The 20,251-nt window shown below is 46.8% G+C and overlaps 1 protein-coding gene across 1 annotated transcript in view; it reads left to right on the top strand.

Annotated features, from left to right (window-relative positions):
* Positions 1-1,262: 1,262 nt before the first annotated feature.
* The window catches only part of zc3h18 (zinc finger CCCH-type containing 18), a 41,204-nt gene continuing 22,215 nt past the window's right edge, over positions 1,263-20,251 (top strand). The window contains exons 1-9 of the mRNA XM_041890043.2: positions 1,263-1,412; positions 2,309-3,246; positions 8,691-8,775; positions 9,281-9,432; positions 9,568-9,663; positions 9,916-10,073; positions 10,189-10,218; positions 10,646-10,763; positions 10,986-11,278. Coding sequence (XP_041745977.1) covers positions 2,323-3,246; positions 8,691-8,775; positions 9,281-9,432; positions 9,568-9,663; positions 9,916-10,073; positions 10,189-10,218; positions 10,646-10,763; positions 10,986-11,278 — 1,856 coding nt within the window. The 5' untranslated portion in view covers positions 1,263-1,412; positions 2,309-2,322. The remainder of the gene's footprint in view (positions 1,413-2,308; positions 3,247-8,690; positions 8,776-9,280; positions 9,433-9,567; positions 9,664-9,915; positions 10,074-10,188; positions 10,219-10,645; positions 10,764-10,985; positions 11,279-20,251) is intronic.

The raw sequence follows: 20,251 nt of genomic DNA, 5'->3' as shown, positions 1-20,251 counted from the left end.
TGTCATGAACTAATCATCAAACTCATTAATCAATATTCAAATTAATTAATCACTGAGGACCTGATAACCCTATATGAGACACATATCATCAAAATAATCGACAGCTACAATTTCCTACTACAGGTCATTTTCAAATGCATAGCCTACCTATCATGTTGTCTCCAAAAACCCACAATAATACTTCACAGAACCCTGCTGTAGAGGCAACTTCCAGAAATGATTAAGAATGTATGGTGAATTTTGCAGGAAAATGTCAGTGAAGTATTAGGCAAACAATTTCACAATTAATTATGCCTTTAATAACTTTGATCCCTTGCACCTCTCCTAGTCCATCACAAAATTTGCGCACCTACCTTATATCCATTCTTGCTAATTGATGCGCATGGACACACTTCCCCAATTTCTCGTTTCTTCAAATTATTTTCAGCTCTGTAATTCACCTTGAACACTGTGTAGTTAAGACTCGTTTCTGTTGTCTAAAATAATTTACAGTCTCGCAGACCAGCAATGCACTGACATAGACTATGATGCACCTTCACAGCCTCTCCAACGCAGTCCATGCGCTTTCGTCATGGCTCATGTCTCCCACCTTGCGTTGAACCGCTGCCACAGCGCTGTTTTGTTAATCATTAACCCATGGAATCCTAAACTATGCCGTTCTGCATGCAGGACTAGAGAATTATATAGATAATTCAGCCAGCCATCAAGGCTACATTTATTTCTGGCTGGAGCCTTTCTTACGTGGAAGGTTTTGTTTTTCTGATGGTAATCACTAGCCTACAATGTACATTATGCCCTAAATTACCACAGTAGGTCTAGGCCTATATCAAAATGACCATAAAAACATTTTACTAGTCCAGGACAAAGTAGGCAATTGAATGGTAAAAATGTATGCACACATGACTGTAAGTCGCTTTGGATAAAAGCGTCTGCTAAATGGCATATTATATTATTATAATTGTGTTACCCCCCATCCTCAGAAATCCCCACCTCCACTTCACCTTCACAAGTCCATCACCACCACATGCCTCCCGCCAGCACCATCCCACTCCTGACACCAATGTAGGCTAACCCTAATTAGGCCAATTTCAAAATAGGATATAGAAAAATTACCGAGATGAACAAATAGGTAAGTGACAGTGACCGAGTTGTCTTTTGTTGAAATATTGCAGTCATGCTTCATATTGAGAGCACGGTGGCGCCAAAGCCAAATCGCTAAACTGACAGTGTCGTATTTTGATGACGTCATGGTAATGGCCGCTCTCAATGTATCGTGTAGGTTTTTTTGTTTTCTCCAGCATAGCAGATAAATAACCATACAATTATTTAGTGTAGAGCGTCAGACATAAAGAAAGAGACTGGGTTGTTCTTAACGCCGCAAACCTGTCTTCAAAGAGGTTCAGGTTGGAAAGGTGACTGAAAATATTTTAAGTGTAGCTCCTGGTGTTTTTAGAGGGAGGGCTGCATTGTTAATTGAACCGACAAGACACGCATGCTTCGATAGCAGACCAGAAAGCGGTATTTCGCTTATGTAAAGTTGCTTTTCAGTTGTATTGGTTGATTGAACCTTTGTCTAAGCGCATTGGGACGTCTTTTAAAGACAAATCAGACGTTAGTCTCTTGTCTGCTAGAGCCCTGGCAGTTTTTGGGCCTGCTTCACCCGGTAGTTAGCTAGCATTGTAGTTAAGCGCTAACTAGCAAGCTAACGATACGTCTCGTCCTACAGCGCCGAAGTTGCCTCTTGATTTGCTTATCTACTAGACAGCTAGCTACCTATGACATTGTTCTACTGTAAACACCGAGTCCCCGAGTTTTAATCTGAAAATATGATGTTAAAGGCAGCGATGTTCACCTACTGGTTGAAACAGCTAGCTAGCTAACATTCGCTAGCCAGCTAGCTAATGTGTAATAATCTCTGACCGACTGTTATTGACCTGCGTGAAGTTTACTATTTTTGAGATGAGGCGGATGCCTTCTTGCTACATGCATGTCTCTGACTACGAAATGTATGTAGTAGCTATGTAGCTATAATGTTGATCAGATGGCTAGCACTCTTTGACATATTGTATCGAGAAATAGATAGCTGGCAGTAGTCAATTGACTCCCATAATTATATTTAGTTACTAGCTGGCTAGTAAATCCTCCTACAAAATTATTGTAACTAGTTCATCTAAAAAGTAGATGGTGGATTTATGGTATGTACCAAAACGTGTATATTGCCCAGAGACATTGTTTTTGTGTATTAAACAAATGTAATCTAATTCTTACTAATAGACACTTATATAATCAAGATGTTACTCTTTTTTAGTGGATCATTCTCCAATGGACACCCCTGAGAGCCCCACCCAGTCCCCTGAAAGCCCCAACCAGTCGCCCCAGTCCCCAGAGGAAGAGGAGAAGGGCCTTTCTGACAGCGAGTTCCTGGCATCCCCCGAGGAGGAGGACAGGCTGCTCTCCGACAGCGAGCTGCTGAATGATGAAGACAATGACGAGTTAGATGAAGTGGGTGGTGGAGGTGGGGACTCTGAGCTGGATGATGACGAAGATGAGGGGCTAGTTCAGGAGTGTATCTCTGACCCAGAGGATGATGAAGTGGATGGGGACGGTAGAAGGGATAGCCATACTGGTTTAGAGCAGGATGAGTCAGTGGGGATGGTGATGATGGGGCAGAGGAGACAGGTGAGCCAATCAGCTGATGAGGATGAAGAGGAGGACCGGGTCAGCCAAACTCCTAAGTCCCCTGATTCTGAGCCAGAGCAGGAGAGGTCATCCCCCTTGGCTGAGGAGGAGGAGGAGGAGGAGATGTCCAGATATGAGAAGGAAGAAGAGCGGGGTGAAGGAGGGGAACCATCAGCCAAGCTGGCTGTGGAGACAGCAGAGGTAGATGATGAAGAGGAGGAGGAAGAGAGGCGGAGGAGGAGGAGAGTGGTGGTGGTGAATGAGATGAAGGAGTCGTCTGTGTCCAGAGAGCTTGATGAACATGAGCTGGACTATGACGAGGAGGTTCCTGAGGAGCCCAATGTTCTAGCGCCTGATGAGGAGGTGGAGAAAGGACCTGGAAATGGGGAGAAAGAGGGCAAGGGCATCAAAAAGAAAGAGAAAATACCAATCCTTCCTCCATCCCCGAAAGACAGTCCACCTAAGAAGTCTGAAGAATCCAGGGCTCAGGAGAGAGGAAGGAGAGATTCCTTTCGTGACAAAAAGAAGGATGAGGATGATGGAGAGATTGATGAGGGAGAGATAGATGTAAGTAATGTAAATGGGATTTACAGTGCCTTCAGAAAGTATTCTTTTTTATTTTATTTTATTTAACCAGGCAAGCCAGTTGAGAACAAGTTCTCATTTACAACTGCGACCTGGCCAAGATAAAGCAAAGCAGTGCGATTAAAAACAACAACACAGTTACATATGGGGTAAACAAAACATAAAGTCAATAATACAACAGAAAATATATATACAGTGTGTGCGAATGTAGTAAATTATGGAGGTAAGGCAATAAATAGGCCATAGTGCAAAATAGTTACAATTTCGTATTAACACTGGAATGATAGATGTGCAAAAAGAGATACTGGGGTGAAAATTAGCAAAATAAATAACAATATGGGGATGAGGTAGTTGAATGGGCTAATTACAGATGGGCTGTGTACAGGTGCAGTGATCGGTAAGCTGCTCTGACAACTGACGCCTAAAGTTAGTGTGAGAGATAAGTCTCCAGCTTCAGAGATTTTTGCAGTTCGTTCCAGTCATTGGCAGCAGAGAACTGGAAGGAATGGCGGCCAAAGGAGGTGTTGGCTTTGGGGATAACCAGTGAGATATACCTGCTGGAGCGCAGACTACGGGTTGGTGTTGCAATGGTGATCAGTGAGCTAAGATAAGACAGGGATTTGCCTAGCAGTGATTTATAGATGACCTGGAGCCAGTGGGTTTGGCGACGAATATGTAGTTAGGGCCAGCCAACAAGAGCGTACAGGTCACAATGGTGGGTAGTATATGGGGCTTTGGTGACAAAACGGATGGCACTGTGATAGACTACATCCAATTTGCTGAGTAGAGTGTTGGAGGCTATTTTGTAAATGACATCGCCAAAGTCAAGGATCGGTAGGATAGTCAGTTTTACGAGGGCATGTTTGGCAGCATGAGTGAAGGAGGCTTTGTTGCGAAATAGGAAGCCGATTCTAGATCTACCTTTTGATTGGAGATGCTTAATGTGAGTCTGGAAGGAGAGTTTACAGTCTAACCAGGCACCTAGGTATTTGTAGTTGTCCACATACTCTAGGTCAGACCCGCCGAGAGTAGTGATTCAAGTCGGGTGGGCGGGTGCAAGCAGCATTCGATTGAAGAGCATGCATTTAGTTTTACTAGTGTTTAAGAGCAGTTGGAGGCTACGGAAGGAGTGTTGTATGGCGCTGAAGCTCGTTTGGAGGTTTGTTAACACATTGTCCAATGAAGGGCCAGATGTATACAAAATGGTGTCGTCCGCATAGAGGTGGATCCGAGTGTCACCAGCAGCAAGAGCAACATCATTGATATACACAGAGAATAGAGTCGGCCCGAGAATTGAATCCTGTAGCACCCCCAGAGACTGCCAGAGGTCTAGACAACAGGCCCTCCGATTTGACACATTAAACTCTATCTGAGAAGTAGTTGGTGAACCAGGCGAGGCAGTCATTTGAGAAACCAAGGCTATTTAGTCTGCCAATAAGAATCCGGTGGTTGACAGAGTCGAAAGCCTTGGCCAGGTCGATGAAGACGGCTGCACAGTACTGTCTTTTATCGATCGCAGTTATAATATCGTTTAGGACCTAGAGCGTGGCTGAGGTGCACCCACCTTGAGCGTGGCTGGGCGGCAGGTAGCTTAGTGGGTAAGAGCGTTGTGCCAGTAGCCGAAAGGTCGCTGGTTCTAATCCCCGAGCTGACTAGGTGAAAAATCTGTCGATGTGCCCTTAAGCAAGGCACTTAACCCTAATTGCTCCTGTAAGTCGCTCTGGATAAGAGCGTCTGCTAAATGACTAAAATGTAAATGACCAGCTCGGAAACCGGATTGCACAGCGAAGAAGGTACGGTGGGATTCGAAATGGTCGGTGATCTGTTTGTTAACTTGGCTTTTAAAAACTTTCGAAAGGCAGGGCAGGATGGATATAGGTCTGTAACAGTTTGGATCTAGAGTGTCACCCCCTTTGAAGAGGGGGATGACCGCGGCAGCTTTCCAATCTCTGGGGATCTCAGACGTTACGAAAGAGAGGTTGAACAGGCTAGTAATAGGGGTTGCGATAATTTCGGCGGCTAATTTTAGAAAGAAAGGGTCCTTGACTTATTCCACATTTTTTGTTGTAGCTTGAGTTAAAAATGGATTCAATTCATACTTTTTCTCACCCATCTACACACAATACCCCATTATGACAAAATGAAAACATGTTTTTAGACATTTTAGCAAATGTACAGTGGGGGAAAAAAAGTATTTAGTCAGCCACTATTTGTGCAAGTTCTCCCACTTAAAAAGATGAGAGAGGCCTGTAATTTTCATCATAGGTACACGTCAACTATGAAAGACAAATTGAGAAAAAAATTTCCAGGAAATCACATTGTAGGATTTTTAATGAATTTATTTGCAAATTATGGTGGAAAATAAGTATTTGGTCACCTACAAACAAGCAAGATTTCTGGCTCTCACAGACCTGTAACTTCTTCTTTAAGAGGCTCCTCTGTCCTCCACTCGTTACCTGTATTAATGGCATCTGTTTGAACTTGTTATCAGTATAAAAGACACCTGTCCACAACCTCAAACAGTCACACTCCAAACTCCACTATGGCCAAGACCAAAGAGCTGTCAAAGGACACCAGAAACAAAATTGTAGACCTGCACCAAGCTGGGAAGACTGAATCTGCAATAGGTAAGCAGCTTGGTTTGAAGAAATCAACTGTGGGAGCAATTATTAGGAAATGGAAGACATACAAGACCACTGATAATCTCCCTCGAACTGGGGCTCCACGCAAGATCTCACCCCGTAGGGTCAAAATGATCACAAGAACGGTGAGCAAAAATCCCAGAACCACACGGGGGGACCTAGTGAATGACCTGCAGAGAGCTGGGACCAAAGTAACAAAGCCTACCATCAGTAACACACTACGCCGCCAGGGACTCAAATCCTGCAGTGCAAGACGTGTCCGCCTGCTTAAGCCAGTACATGTCCAGGCCTGTCTGAAGTTTGCTAGAGTGCATTTGGATGATCCAGAAGAGGATTGGGAGAATGTCATATGGTCAGATGAAACCAAAATAGACCTTTTTGGTAAAAACTCAACTTGTCGTGTTTGGAGGACAAAGAATGCTGAGTTGCATCCAAAGAACACCATACCTACTGTGAAGTATGGGGGTGGAAACATCATGCTTTGGGGCTGTTTTTCTGCAAAGGGACCAGGACGACTGATCCGTGTAAAGGAACGAATGAATGGGGCCATGTATCGTGAGATTTTGAGTGAAAACCTCCTTCCATCAGCAAGGGCATTGAAGATGAAACGTGGCTGGGTCTTTCAGCATGACAATGATCCCAAACACACCGCCCGGGCAATGAAGGAGTGGCTTCGTAAGAAGCATTTCAAGGTCCTGGAGTGGCCTAGCCAGTCTCCTGATCTCAACCCCATAGAAAATCTTTGGAGGGGAGTTGAAAGTCTGTGTTGCCCAGCGACAGCCCCAAAACATCACTGCTCTAGAGGAGATCTGCATGGAGGAATGGGCCAAAATACCAGCAACAGTGTGTGAAAACCTTGTGAAGACTTACAGAAAACGTTTGACCTGTGTCATTGCCAACAAAGGGTATATAACAAAGTATTGAGAAACTTTTGTTATTGACCAAATACTTATTTTCCACCATAATTTGCAAATAAATTCATTAAAAATCCTACAATGTGATTTTCTGGATTTTTTTTTCTCATTTTGTCTGTCATATTTGACGTGTACCTATGATGAAAATTACAGGCCTCTCTCATCTTTTTAAGTGGGAGAACTTGCACAATTGGTGGCTGACTAAATACTTTTTTCCCCCACTGTATTCCAAATGAAATACAGACATATCTAATTTACATAATCATTCACACCTCTGAGTCAATACTTTGTAGAAGCACCTTTGGCAGTGATTACAGCTGTGAATTTTTCTGGATAAGTCTCTTAAGAGCTTTGCACACCTGGATTGTACAATATTTGCACATTATTATTTTACAAAATTCTTCAAGCTTTGTCAAGTTGGTTGGTGATCATTGCTAGACAACCATTTCCAAGTCTTACCATAGATTTTCAAGCAGATTTAAGTCAAAACTGTAATTAGGCCACTCAGGAACATTCAATGTCGTCTTGGTAAAGCAACTCCAGTGTATATTTGGCCTTGTGTTTTAGGGTATTGTCTAGCTGAAAGGCGAATTCATCTCCCAGTGTCTGGTGGAAAGCAGACTGAACCAGGTTTTCCTCTAAGATTTTGCCTGTGCTTAGCTCTATACTGTTTCTTTTTATCCTAAAACACTCCCTAGTCCTTGCCGATGACAAGCATACCCATACCATGATGCAGCCACCACCATGCTTGAAAATATGAAGAGTGGTACTTAGTGATGTGTTGGGTTGGATTTGCCCCAAACATAATGCTTTGTCTTCAGGACATAAAATACATTTCTTTGCCACATATTTTGCCGTTTTACTGAGTGCCTTTTTGCAAACAGGATGCATGTTTTGGAATATTTATATTGTGCACAGGCTTACTTCTTTTCACTCTGTCCTTTTAGGTTAGTATTGTGGAGTAACTAGAATGTTGATCCATCCTAATTTTTCTCCTTTCACAGCCATTAAACTCTGTGACTTTTTAAATAATAATAATAATAATTAGTCATTTAGCAGACGCTCTTATCCAGAGCGACTTACAGGAGCAATTAGGGTTAAGTGCCTTGCTCAAGGGCACATCGGCAGATTTTTTCACCTAGTCGGCTCGGGGATTAGAACCAGCGACCTTTTGGTTACTGGCACAACGCTCTTAACCACTAAGCTACCTGCCGCCCATTTTAAAGTTATCATTGGCCTCGTGGTGAAATCCCTGAGCGGTTTCCTTCCTCTCCGGCAACGGAGTTAGGAAGGACGCCTGTATCTCTGTAGTGACTGGTTGTATTGATACACCATCCAAAGTATAATTAATAACTTCACCATGCTCAAAGGGATATTCAATGTCTGCTTTTTTATTTATACCAATAGGTGCCCTTCTTTGCGAGGTATTGGAAAACCTCCCTGGTCTTTGTGGTTGAATCTGTGTTTGAAATTCCCTGCTCAACTGAGGGACCTTACAGATATTTGTATGTGTGAGGTACAGAGATGAGGTAGTCATTAAGAAATCATGTTAAACAATATTATTGCACACAGAGTAAGTCCATGCAACTTATTATGTGACATGTTAAGCACATTTGTACTGAACTTATTTAGGCTTACCATAACAAGGGATGAAATACTTAGTGACTCAAGACATTTCAGCTTTTCATTTGTAATTAATTTGTAAACATTTCTAAAAACACAATTCCACTTTGACATTATGGGGTATTTTGTGTAGGCCAGTGTGACAACCTGCCCTCCAATACAATTTATACCCTGTTCCAGTTTCATAATAAGGTTACAGCAGTTAAGTGGATTGATATTTAGCCTGTGTTCTGTTCCCTTTGTGCAGGATGATGACCTGGAGGAGGGAGAGGTGAAGGACCCCATGGACAGGAAGATCAGACCCAGGCCCATCTGCCGGTTCTTTTTGAAAGGTACCTCAACATACTCTCCTGTGCACCACACGCGTGTAAAACACCTGTCTTAGTTATTACGAAACTACACTGTGAAAACATTGCGTGTGTAACTAGAGCATTCGATTCTACTCCAAAGACGTATCATGATGAAGGTAGAAGTGTAAGCCACTTTATCAGCAACACAAGCCTTGCATTTTGTTTCTTCACTGATATGCTGCTTCTCTAGCATGTGGAGCATGTCTCTTGTTGTTGAAATGTGTTCAGTGGTCCTTTTGAGGCAATGATATTGAAAACACTGGTTTCAGACAGCAGGGGGAAGCATTGTACTTCATATCTTACATGAAGATAATGTGGTAATGGAATAGTATTAGGAGCTAAAGCACATACAGCGATGATGGATGTCAATTTACATCCAACCACAATTTACTTCAAAGTATTTGTATTCAATAAACATAGGCTTTTTCCAATTCCTATGTATCCGTTATCACAAAAGGATACCAACTGTTCTGTTTTTCTTTCCCAGGTAACTGCACCTGGGGTATGAATTGTAGGTTCATCCATCCAGGGGTCAACGACAAGGGCAACTACTCTCTCATCTCCAAGCCAGATCCCTTCTCTCCCAACGGGGCACCACCTGGAGCACCCCACCCTCTCATGCCGGGCAATAACCCCTGGGTATGCACCACCCCTGACCTCTCACTGCCGCTGCATGGCTGTATTTGGACCTGAAGATAGTGTGCGTGTGTGTAGGCTACATGTGTGTAAATGCATGGTATTTATGTCTGTTACTGTCTTTTACCTCTGTCTCAGGGTGGACCTGCTGTTGAGGAGCTCCCTCCACCCCCTCCTCCAGTGGAGCCTCCTGTGGAGAGTGCCTGGGAGAGGGGTCTGAGACACGCCAAAGAGGTACAACACCCTCTCAGCTCTCACAAGCAACATGTACTCCTCTTCTGTACAGTTTGTTTCAGCACCAGCTGATTTCGTGTTTGATACTTTTTTTTATTAATATGTTTTCTGAGAGGTTCCCCTGCTACATTTGGCTCGTGAAGCCTCTTTATACTAATCAACGTGTGTGTGTAGCCACTTTATGGTGGTTTCAGTCAGTAGACTATAATTAATTCCTGGACTTTCCATGTACATGTTGCCCTATTCCTCTAGGTGTTGAAGAAAGCCACCATACGCAAAGAGCAGGAGCCGGACTTTGAGGAGAAACGATTTAACGTGACCATTGGAGAAGATGAGAGAGACTTTGACAAAGAGAACGACTTCTTCAGGGAACGCAGCTACCGCATCACCAGAGAAATCAGAGACCCAGGGTAAGCTCAATAGCTCTGGTCAAAAGAGAGACCTAAAGTCAGGGCAAAATATCTCACTTGTGGATGTTTTTAGACTACACCTCATGTTTAATACATTTATGGCCTTTCCCCTTAGTGATGTGGAGTTCAGAGACCCAGTCTATCCGTAAGTACAATGGAGGGGAAGTAGCAGCATCCTCTTTTCATGCAGCTCTTATCTTTACTTTCTCTTCACCAAACAACTCCTGTCATCAGCCACACATGGCCCTGCCATCAGCCACACATGGCCCTGCCATCAGCCACACATGGCCCTCTCATCCAATACCTTTCCTTCTGCTTGATTATCAGTGCCTTCTCTGCTGTGAGAAAACAGCTAGACTGTTATAATGATCAGCCCACTCCACTAGGCCTGATGGTGCATTTGTCACTGCATGTTTACTTATCGGATTAATTGTCTTTGATACAAGTATATGATACAGAGACTCATACATTCTATAGAGCATGCAGCTGCACAACAATATGAAACAAAGCTCTTATTTCCTATTTATCTATATACTTTGATTTCCCCTCACATGTTTGGGATCTCTTTTCAGTAACGACCCTTATGCTGATCCCTACTATGACTATGAGATGGAGGCCTTTTGGAGAGGGGGACAGTATGAGAACTTCAGAGTGCAGTACACAGAGACCCCTCTGCCCTACCACTACAGTGTGAGTACGCTCAAAGAGATGTCCACCCCTTAAGGACTACACGCCTTACAAATACATAGAGATATGAACTTTATTAATACAAAGAGATATTAACTTTATTAATACAAAGATATATTAACTTTATTACATGTAGGCCTATTGATTATCTTGAAGGACCCATTAAAGCAGCGTTGCTGTAGGACCATGACAGAGTGTTCACAAATCCATCTGTGTGAATGTTAGGAGCGTGAACGAGAGCGGGATCCGCGTGAGCGCCATCGCGACCGAGAGCGAGAGCGGGACCACCGCGAGCGAGAACGCCGGGTGAGAGAACGCGAGAGGGAAAGAGAGAGGGAGCGAGAGAAGGAGAGGATGCGCCGAAAGGAGGAGTGGGAGAGGGATCGCATGAAGCGTGATGAGAAGGAAAGGCCCATCAGGGAGCGGCCACCACGGGAACCTCAGGAGAAGAAGGAGGGGGAGGACAAGCACCCAAAAGGTTCCCCCAGGTCCCCCACCGACACCAACATGCCCCCCAAGTGAGTAGCATGTCCTCTACAATCATGTCCTCTAGACACAGCAGTTAACACACCTCAGTGAGAGACCCTGACTTGACTAAGATTAGACCCCCTCTCTCTCTAGGGTTAGATATAGTACACAACTCTTATGGAAGTTTGGGGTTTTCTCTCAGACTGTGTCATGGCTGTAAACATGACACCTGCTGTGGCTGGCCATGAACACCTGTCCCGCCACAACAAAGCTCAGTGAACATTTATAGTTCAGTTTTCCAGGGTCTGGTCATAGAGTTGTTATCTTTTGACATCCAATGTAAAATATATTTTGTATTTGACCGGGATATTAACATTATAACACTGATTCCTGGTCAGTTTGAAGGCACATTGAAACTCAATCACCCACTAAGACCCCATTTATATTCCTTTTCAAACCATAGGGTCCTCTTAGTGGCTTATCTAAAATTCACTGTGGTGTTTGAACATAGCTCTTCCTAGGACAGAGAAAAAAGAGGCCTCCTGTTACAGACACAAGCAGCAGCTTAGGGGAAGAGTGTAAGATGTGCAACATTTATTCAGGAATATACATGCCTCAGACACGAGCCTGCGGTGTGTGAATTACATACAAGTGAATTAAAATCATAACTGTGACCCACTCCAGGAAACTGCTAGGGTTATACCGCCTTTAAAAAAAAAAGAAAATACATTAAAAGGACCCTCTCTGGCCTTACAGTCTAGTCTAGACTGAAGTGTCTTAACCCTTGCAGAGAAATGTTTGACTATGTGTACTGAAGTCTAACACTTGATGTAAACGTTAGGCTACATTTATTTATGCAGCATTTTATGCAGTTGGCCTATATGTGGGTGAGTGTGTATGCATGTTCATATGTAAACTAGGATCTGATTGCATCTTGATTTTGGAGTTGGTCTCTGGAAGAAACATGATAGTGAAACGATTAGTTACCGGAGTGTAACTCCAGTTCTATGAGTGGAGCGGAGCCCCATAGGGGAGCTCAGCTCCTAGTGGTTTACCCTCTGCCCTAAGGCAGCAGCAGCCTGAGACAAAATTATGCACACACCTACAGCCAATAGGAGTACAGGTGTCCCTATAAGAGGGGATGCCTCCCCTCAATCAGCCTCCCGAGATATTTTTCTTCAGCGAGACTAGAGAGGGTCGGCAGGGCCTTAAGTCCTATGGGGCTCCGCTCCACTCATAGAACTGGAGTTACACTCCGGTAACTAATCGTTCTATATCGTGGAGCTCCGCCCCATAGGGGAGCTCTGCTCCTAGTGGTTTAAGGCGGAGCGTAGCGCTCCAAAATGTACTCCCTGCCGAGCCTAACACTTCCCATCGAAACGAGAAAGTCAGGCCTAGCAATGGCTGCAACCGAGTCCCGCAGTACTGCAACTAAAAACCCCTACGGGCGTCACAATATACCGCGTCATCGGTTAAAAGACCCGCCCCACCTAGTCCAATGGCAATGCCAATGACTAGTGGGCAGATCACCAGAATAGAAGCCATACTAATCTGTACTAGCAGATAGATGTGCCTCAATATCCTGTGAAAACACTACCGCCCACTAATGGAATGACACCAAGTGTCACTCTACATTGTAAACGCGGTAGACCGCCTCACTCACTCAATGGAATCCCAGAGATTAGTGGACAGGAACAAAAACATGAGTCATACTAACTGAACAAGCAGATAGATGACCTCACATTCTGTTAATCAACGCATGCCTCTACTGTACTGACCCTGTCAGTCAGGGTTCATGCCACAAAATGTTTTCTTATCCAAAGCGGACCTGATGGAAACCCTGTCCATAGTCCTGCTTTTCCCTCTCTTCCTAGCTCAAGATCTCCCTTCAGCTATGCTGAGTACAGACCGAGCCAAAGAGTTAGAAAACACATCTGTCAAAAACACGTCTTCCTAACCAAAGCGGACCTGATGGAAACCTGTGTCCACAGTCCTGCTTCTCCTCTCTTTCTTGCTCAAGATCTCCCTTCAGCCACGCTGAGTACAGATCGAGCCAGAGAATTAGAAGACATATCTAAGAGATAGAAACGGATAAATGGAGACGGCGTCGACCAGGATGCTGCTCTACAGATATCCTCTACCCCTGTTCCTCTGAAAAGGGCAGTAGAAGCCGCTACTCCACGAGTGGAGTGAGCTCTGATACCCTGAGGCAATTGCCGCCCTGCTGCCTCATAAGCTGTCTCAATGCCTTCACAAAGCCAGTGAGACAACCTCTGTTTTGAAAGTGGTCTACCTAGTGCAGCCGCACCGTGACACACAAACAACTGAGGCGATGACCTAATCGCTGCTGTGCGCTCGACGTAACACGCCAAAGCGCGTACCGGGCACAGGCGATGGAGCTTTTCCTCACTCCTCTCTCTATGAGGAGGAGGAGAAAAAGCCCACAGCTCCACGGTCTGTGACCTATATGAACTCTTAATAACCTTCGGCACAAATGCCGGGTTAGGGACGTAACACTGCTTTGCTCAGGTCACCATTGATGGCCAAGCAGTCAGGTCTCGTCGAAAGAGCACACAAATCACTGACCCGCTTAGCTGTAGTCAAAGCGAGCAACAGTGCTGTCTTTATAGACAGCATCTTGAGGGGTATTTGATTCAATGGCTCGAACGGCGACTTACATAGCGCTTCGAGTACCAAAGCCAAATCCCACTGAGGAAGCGTGACTCTAGGTGTTGGCCTAAGTCGCCGCGTTCCTAATAGGAAGCGTTTCACTAGAGGGTGGCTAAAGACATTGTCTCTGCCAAAACCCTCATGACAAGCTGAAATCGCTGCTGCAAACACTCTAATCGTGGCAGGCGATTTTTGCTTATCAAACATGAGCTGTAGAAAAGAGAGAATACTCTCCACCTGACAGCTCATGGGGTCTACACCATCGTGAAAACACGTTCCATCTACTGGCATACATCTTAGAAGTGGAACTGGCACGTGAACCCTGTATGGTCCTGATCACTGCATCAGATAACCCACGGCGCTCTGGCCTGTCCCTCTCAGCAGCCAGGCCTTCAGTGGTTGGCCGATTATGGGCAATTTCCCTATCGTGCCAGCCGCCTGAGACAACGCATCCCGTCGATGTGGAATTGGCCAAGGTGGCGCAATCAACATCTGACTCATCTCCGCAAACCAAGAAGCCCCCGGGCGATCGGGCGCTATCAGTATCACTGACAGCCCCCCTGACCTCACCCTGGCTAGCAGTGGGAGAATGCACGACAGCGGAGGGAATGCATACAGGAGAACTCTCGGCCACGGTTGGTGCGCAAAGGCGTCCCTTCCCAGTGGCGGTTCGTCCTGTTCCCTCAGAGAGAACCACAGAGGACATTGCGCGTTCACGCGTGACGCGAATAGGTCCATCTCGGCTCTCCCGAATTGTTCCCAAATCTGGAGAACAATGTCTGGATGCAGACACCACTCGTCGTCTCGAGGACCCCCTCTTGACATGAGGTCTGCTCCTACGTTCAAGTAGCCCGGAATGTGTGCTGCTCTCAATGAGCGAAGGTGCTCATGAGCCCACAGCCACAATTCCTCTGCCGCCCGATGGAGAGCAGGAGACCTGACTCCTCCTTGGCGATTTATGTGGGCTACTGTGGTCCGGTTGTCTGACCAGACCAGCACATCGCGACCCCGAAGGGTAGACGCGAAGTGGGTCAGAACCAGTTGAACCGTTTCCAACTCCAGGAGGTTGATGTGACGACCTGATTGAGGCCACACACCTCATATCGCTTGTGTCTGACATGTCCCTCCCCATCCCGTTAGGGACGCATCCGTGAATACTGGGATGTGAGAGGACACCTTTCCTATCGGGACTCTGTGCGTGAGAACGCGCGAGTTTCTCCAATAGTTTAGGTCTGCACTGAGTGAGAGGGGAACCACCACCAACCGATGACGTTGACGCAATGGGTCTAGTCTTAGTTGGGCGAACCATCGCTGCATCCTGCGCATATGCAGGAGTCCCAGCGGAACCACAGAGTGGGCTGACGACATGAGACCCAAAAGTGACATGATCGACAGCGCCGTCACCGTGTGATTCGGACGACACTTCCTTAGGGCTAGCAACAAGGCTACCCCTTCGGGGGTCCGAAATCGAGCCCTCATCCTCACAGTGTCTAGCTGTATCCCCAGGTAGACAATCTGATGAGTGGGCCAGGGCGCGCTCTTTTTCCAATTCACAGCAAACCCCAGACATGTGAGATGCATCACTGTCTGTGTTGTGTGAGTGATCGCCAGCTCTGCTGACGGGGCGAGAACCAGTAGGTCGTCCAGGTAGGCTAGTAGCCGTATTCCCTGACGACGCAACGGTTCCAATGCCGCCTCCACACACTTGGAAAATGTGCGAGGTGCCAGGGCGTACCCAAATGGCATCCTCATGTATTCGTACGCCACCCCTTGAAAGGCGAACCGCAGAAAGTTCCTGTGACGCGGCTGAACCGGCACATGAAAGTACGCGTCCTTTAGGTCTATGCTCGTACAAAAGTCCCCTCTCTGGACACATTCCAGCAGACGTTTTGTCGTTAGCATTCGGAAGGGCCGTTTGGTTATGCTCTCGTTGAGAATGCGTAAATCCAAAATCGGCCTCACTCCCCGTCTTTTTGGGCACTAGGAAATAAGGCGAATATAGCCCTTTGTTCCTTTGCTCCCGGGGAACTACTGTCACCGCCTCCTTCGCCAAAAAGTTCCGTAATCTCTGTCATCAGAGCGGCCACTTTGTCTGGCGTTTTCATCACCGTCTCCACCACTCCCTGAACGGGGGTGGGGTCCGTGGAATTGGAGAGCATAACCCTTCTGCAACGTCTGTTCTAGCCAGCGTGAGAGGGTGCAGCTTCTTCGCCACTGCCAGCAATGCAGAGAAAGTGGCTGGGCGCGAAGCTGTGGTGCATCCAGTAGGAAGGACCTGTATTCCTCTATGGCCCTTACCGCCACTGTTCCCCAACATTGAAGTGGTGGAACAGCCCAAGGTGGGCCTCCTGTGAAAGGGAGAGGAACTATCAATGCGTTCTGAGAAAGAAAGAGGAGTAGGGACGTCGGTTAAACCCGTAACCGTCGTATTCCTGCCCTCCTTGAACGCATCGCGGGTCTGAATTGCGCTGACCGAGGCCACAGCCTGCGGCAGGGCACCATCCCCAGCAAGCGATTGCGTCTTCTTAGGTGACTGCAATTCGCTATCAGAGCCCTTCACTACAGTACTCCTAGAAGTCTGTAGTATGAGGTCTCTATGAGGTAAAAACAAGGCGGCGCCTTGATACCTTCTTAACTTTCACCTTCTGTGTGTGTTCAACTCTGCACCCCTGGTGGGTTGATTCACGCTCAGTGTGGTGAGTACTGGCTCGTTCTGTCAGGGGAGCTGATACTTTGGTTATACCCATAACGCTAGTAATCCTGCCCTCCGTGAACGTAGCATGGGTCTGAATCGCATTAACCGAGACCTTGGTCTGCGATAATGCGCCGTCCCCAGATAGCTGCTGTGTTACAATGCCTGGGGGCGCCGATACTCTGGGCACCTTGGTGACCGCGGTAATCGGGCCCTCCGTGAACGCAGCATGGGTCTGGCTCAGTACTAGTGGAGACCTTAGTCTGTGCTAGTGCGCCATCCCAAATAGCGGCTGCGTCCTCATGTCAGAATCTGACCGGGACTGCTGCCTTCTATGTAAAGCACTTCTTATACGTGAAATGTGATGTGACGACCTGATTGAGGTCTTCTGGATACCTACTCTTAGTGCCTGTTCAGCAACGCACCCTCGGTGGGCTGAACGGCTCTTAGAGTGGTAAGGAAGAGAGGGTGAGATTTGAACGCTCTCAGACGTATTATGCAAAAGAGGCTATTTTTTGACAAAGTCAGGTGGAGCCAACTCTTTATTAAACACATCAACAAAGGCATTTACATCAACACCCATCCCTTCAACCGAAGGGTGGGGGGGAACAGTGGGCACGTTCGACACCATCGATGCGTCCTCCATCCTCTCCCCCGCGTCCCGTCACGTACGCCTCCTCTTGCCTCCCTTGGAGGGCCAGGTCGGGCGTCCTCGTCACCTCCCTCGCCGGCTGTAGTGGGGCTACCGTAGCTGCTGGGAGGGCCGGGCCCGTTCCCTTGCTGCTCGTGGCCGCCAGATGACGCGATTACGCCGCCTCGTCGTAGACCCCGGTCTACTTAGAGGGGCGGAGGTAGATGGCCTTTGGGGAGGAGGGGGCCGAGTCGTCCTGCCAACGGCAGGTGCTTGGCCAACTGCTTCTTCTCCTCCTCTAACTTAGAAAAACGCTCCGTCGCCTCTTTGACTGCGACCCCAAAGAGGCCGTCGTCAGAGAGGGGGGCGTTCAAGAGAGACGTCCTGTCTGCCTCTTTCATGGATGTCAATGACAACCAGAGGTGTCGTTCCCCGACCACCGAAGTGGCCATGGACCTCCCCGCGCAGACTGCGGACGCCTGTGTCAGGTGGAGTATGGCGCCAGAAATTCTGGACGCCTCCTCCACCTCCTCCGGTGCCAGCTCTGTCTTACCCGTGGTTAAACGGGACAGAGAGGCCGCCAAGAGGGCAATGTTGTTAGCTGCTGCTACAGCTTGGGCTCCCAACCCAAAGGACTTCTCTAACAGCGACGCTGTGAGTCGGTCCTTCTGGGATGGCAACGTGGCCTTCTTGGAAGAGGGCCAAGGGCTCGAACCCGGTACGAGATACGCCGCCATGGCGCTCTCTAACCTGGGGATTCCCTGACCCTGAAACCTTCCTTCCACTCTCGTGAATGGGAGATACGCTTTACAGGCGAACGCGCCGCTAAAGGTGCCTCCCACGAGCCCTCAACGTGCCTAGCCAAAGAAGGCATGGCAGGAGCCACTGGCTCTGCCGCCTTCCTTGGCCTGGAATAAGGACCGCCCTCCATCATATCAACCTCCGGTGCGGAGGGAAGAGGGGGGCAGCCTTATTACCAGCCGTTGAGCAGCTCTCTCAATGAGACCCGGAAAATCCGATCTCAGAGAGGCTGCAGCGAAAGAGAGAGCTTCTGATCTCTCAGAGCTCGTATCCCCTTCTCTATAGGGACTATAAGCCCTCTCGCTCTCCAAAGGAAAGGGGGCTTGAAAGTATGAGGGACGGGGTCCGACTGTTCCATTGGAATGCCAGACCCCTCAAAGTCCCTATCTTCCCCGAGTCTGTGCCGTCGGACGACGCCTCTGAAGCAGAGGCTAGTATCGACAACACATCCTCAAGGGGGATGTCCTCCCTGAAAAACGCCCAACGCTGCTTCCTCTCCTTTAAAGAAAGGAGGGCGCAGGAGGCGCAATTCGGGGGACTCCGGCCGCCATGGAAGTGCATCTGCACTGAGCTCTGAAAAGAGCTTTTGGGGGTGGAAAATCTCCCGGTGTGCTCATTTAGACGACGTTGATGACTGGAATATCAACGGCGTTTTTTCGTCCTGAGTCTTCGTGCTTCGTCTCTTCTTGGCTCTTCAGTCTAGTCATCCAGTCGCTGAAGAAAAAGGGAGGCTGATTGAGGGGAGGCATCCCCTCTTATAGGGACACCTGTACTCCTATTGGCTGTAGGTGTGTGCATAATTTTGTCTCAGGCTGCTGCTGCCTTAGGGCAGAGGGTAAACCACTAGGAGCAGAGCTCCCCTATGGGGCGGAGCTCCACGATATAGAACCACAGGTTTTTGGTGGTGGATGGAATTTATTGCACATGAACGTTTGGCCGTTTATTGATTGGGCTTTTTGGGGGGTGGGACAGAAAGCTGTTGCAAAAATATTTTGACATGATTTAGACATTGGCTGATGTAGACTTTGTACTTTTGACTCCCCCTTCAATAGAACTGGGGGATATGGACAAAAATTCATTTTGCGATAAATTGCCTGAATTGATGCAATAACGATAAATAGAATATTAAGTTTATAACAATGTGCATCAGTCTTTTTTTAATGATCCTTTGAACTACTACTACTAGTTTGATGATTGTAGCCATCAATTGTCTCATTAAGTCACCCATAGTAGCAAACTTATTTCATTTTAAACTTCACATTTTTCTAGTATAGGACGATATCATCAAAATGCCTGAGATAAGTGATCAGCATGGTTGGTGTCGATAGTTTTCGGTTTATCGTCCCAGCTCTACCCTCTGCTCCCTAAATTGTGTATAGTAGTGACGCTGTCACATGATCAGTTTTCACTGAGCAATGACGATTAATAGATTGCACATGCACTAGTATATTCATTTAGCAGCAGCTGCCACCACGCTCCAAAACTCCCCAAAATTATGATACAAAAATTAAATAACTAAAAATAATTTTTGGTATGGTAAAACATTTTCAGTGTAAACTTAAACGACTAAAACCTGATTTAAAGTATGTAGAAAATATAATGGAGCAATATATCTTTTTAATAAGATCACCTCTGAGAACTAACAATCACCAAAATAAAAATTAGACAGTCAGGGTAGATCTAAAATTCCCAGCATGCCATTGATTTAGTTATGTTTGAGTCACTCAGATAGCATAAAATCAATCATAAGCCATGGCGAAATGTGTAGAATGGCAGGAAATTAGCTTTAGAATAGCAAAAAAAAAATCTCTGCGGCCAAGAGGAGGTCCTCTAAAATGTTTGGTCAGAGGCGGCGCCGTCCCACAGTTGACAGTGCATGTCAGAGCAAAACCAAGCCATGAGGTCGACGGAATTGTCCATAGAGCTCCGAGACAGGATTGTGTCGGCACAGATCTGGGGAAGGGTACTAAAAATGTCTGCAGCATTGAAGGTCCCCAAGAACACAGTGGCCTTCATCATTCTTAAATGGAAGAAGTTTGGAACCACCAAGACTCTTCCTAGAGCTTGCCGCCCGGCCAAACTGGGCAATCGGGTGAGAAGGGCCTTGATCAGGTAGGTGACCAAGAACCCGATGGTCACTCTGACAGAGCTCCAGAGTTCCTCTGTCGAGATGGGAGAACCTTCCAGAAGGACAACCATCGGTGCAGCACTCCACCAATCAGGCCTTTA

The sequence above is a fragment of the Coregonus clupeaformis genome, chromosome 29 (assembly GCF_020615455.1).
Source record: "Coregonus clupeaformis isolate EN_2021a chromosome 29, ASM2061545v1, whole genome shotgun sequence".
Lineage (NCBI taxonomy): Eukaryota > Metazoa > Chordata > Actinopteri > Salmoniformes > Salmonidae > Coregonus > Coregonus clupeaformis.
This window is presented reverse-complemented; position numbering and strand designations above follow the sequence as displayed.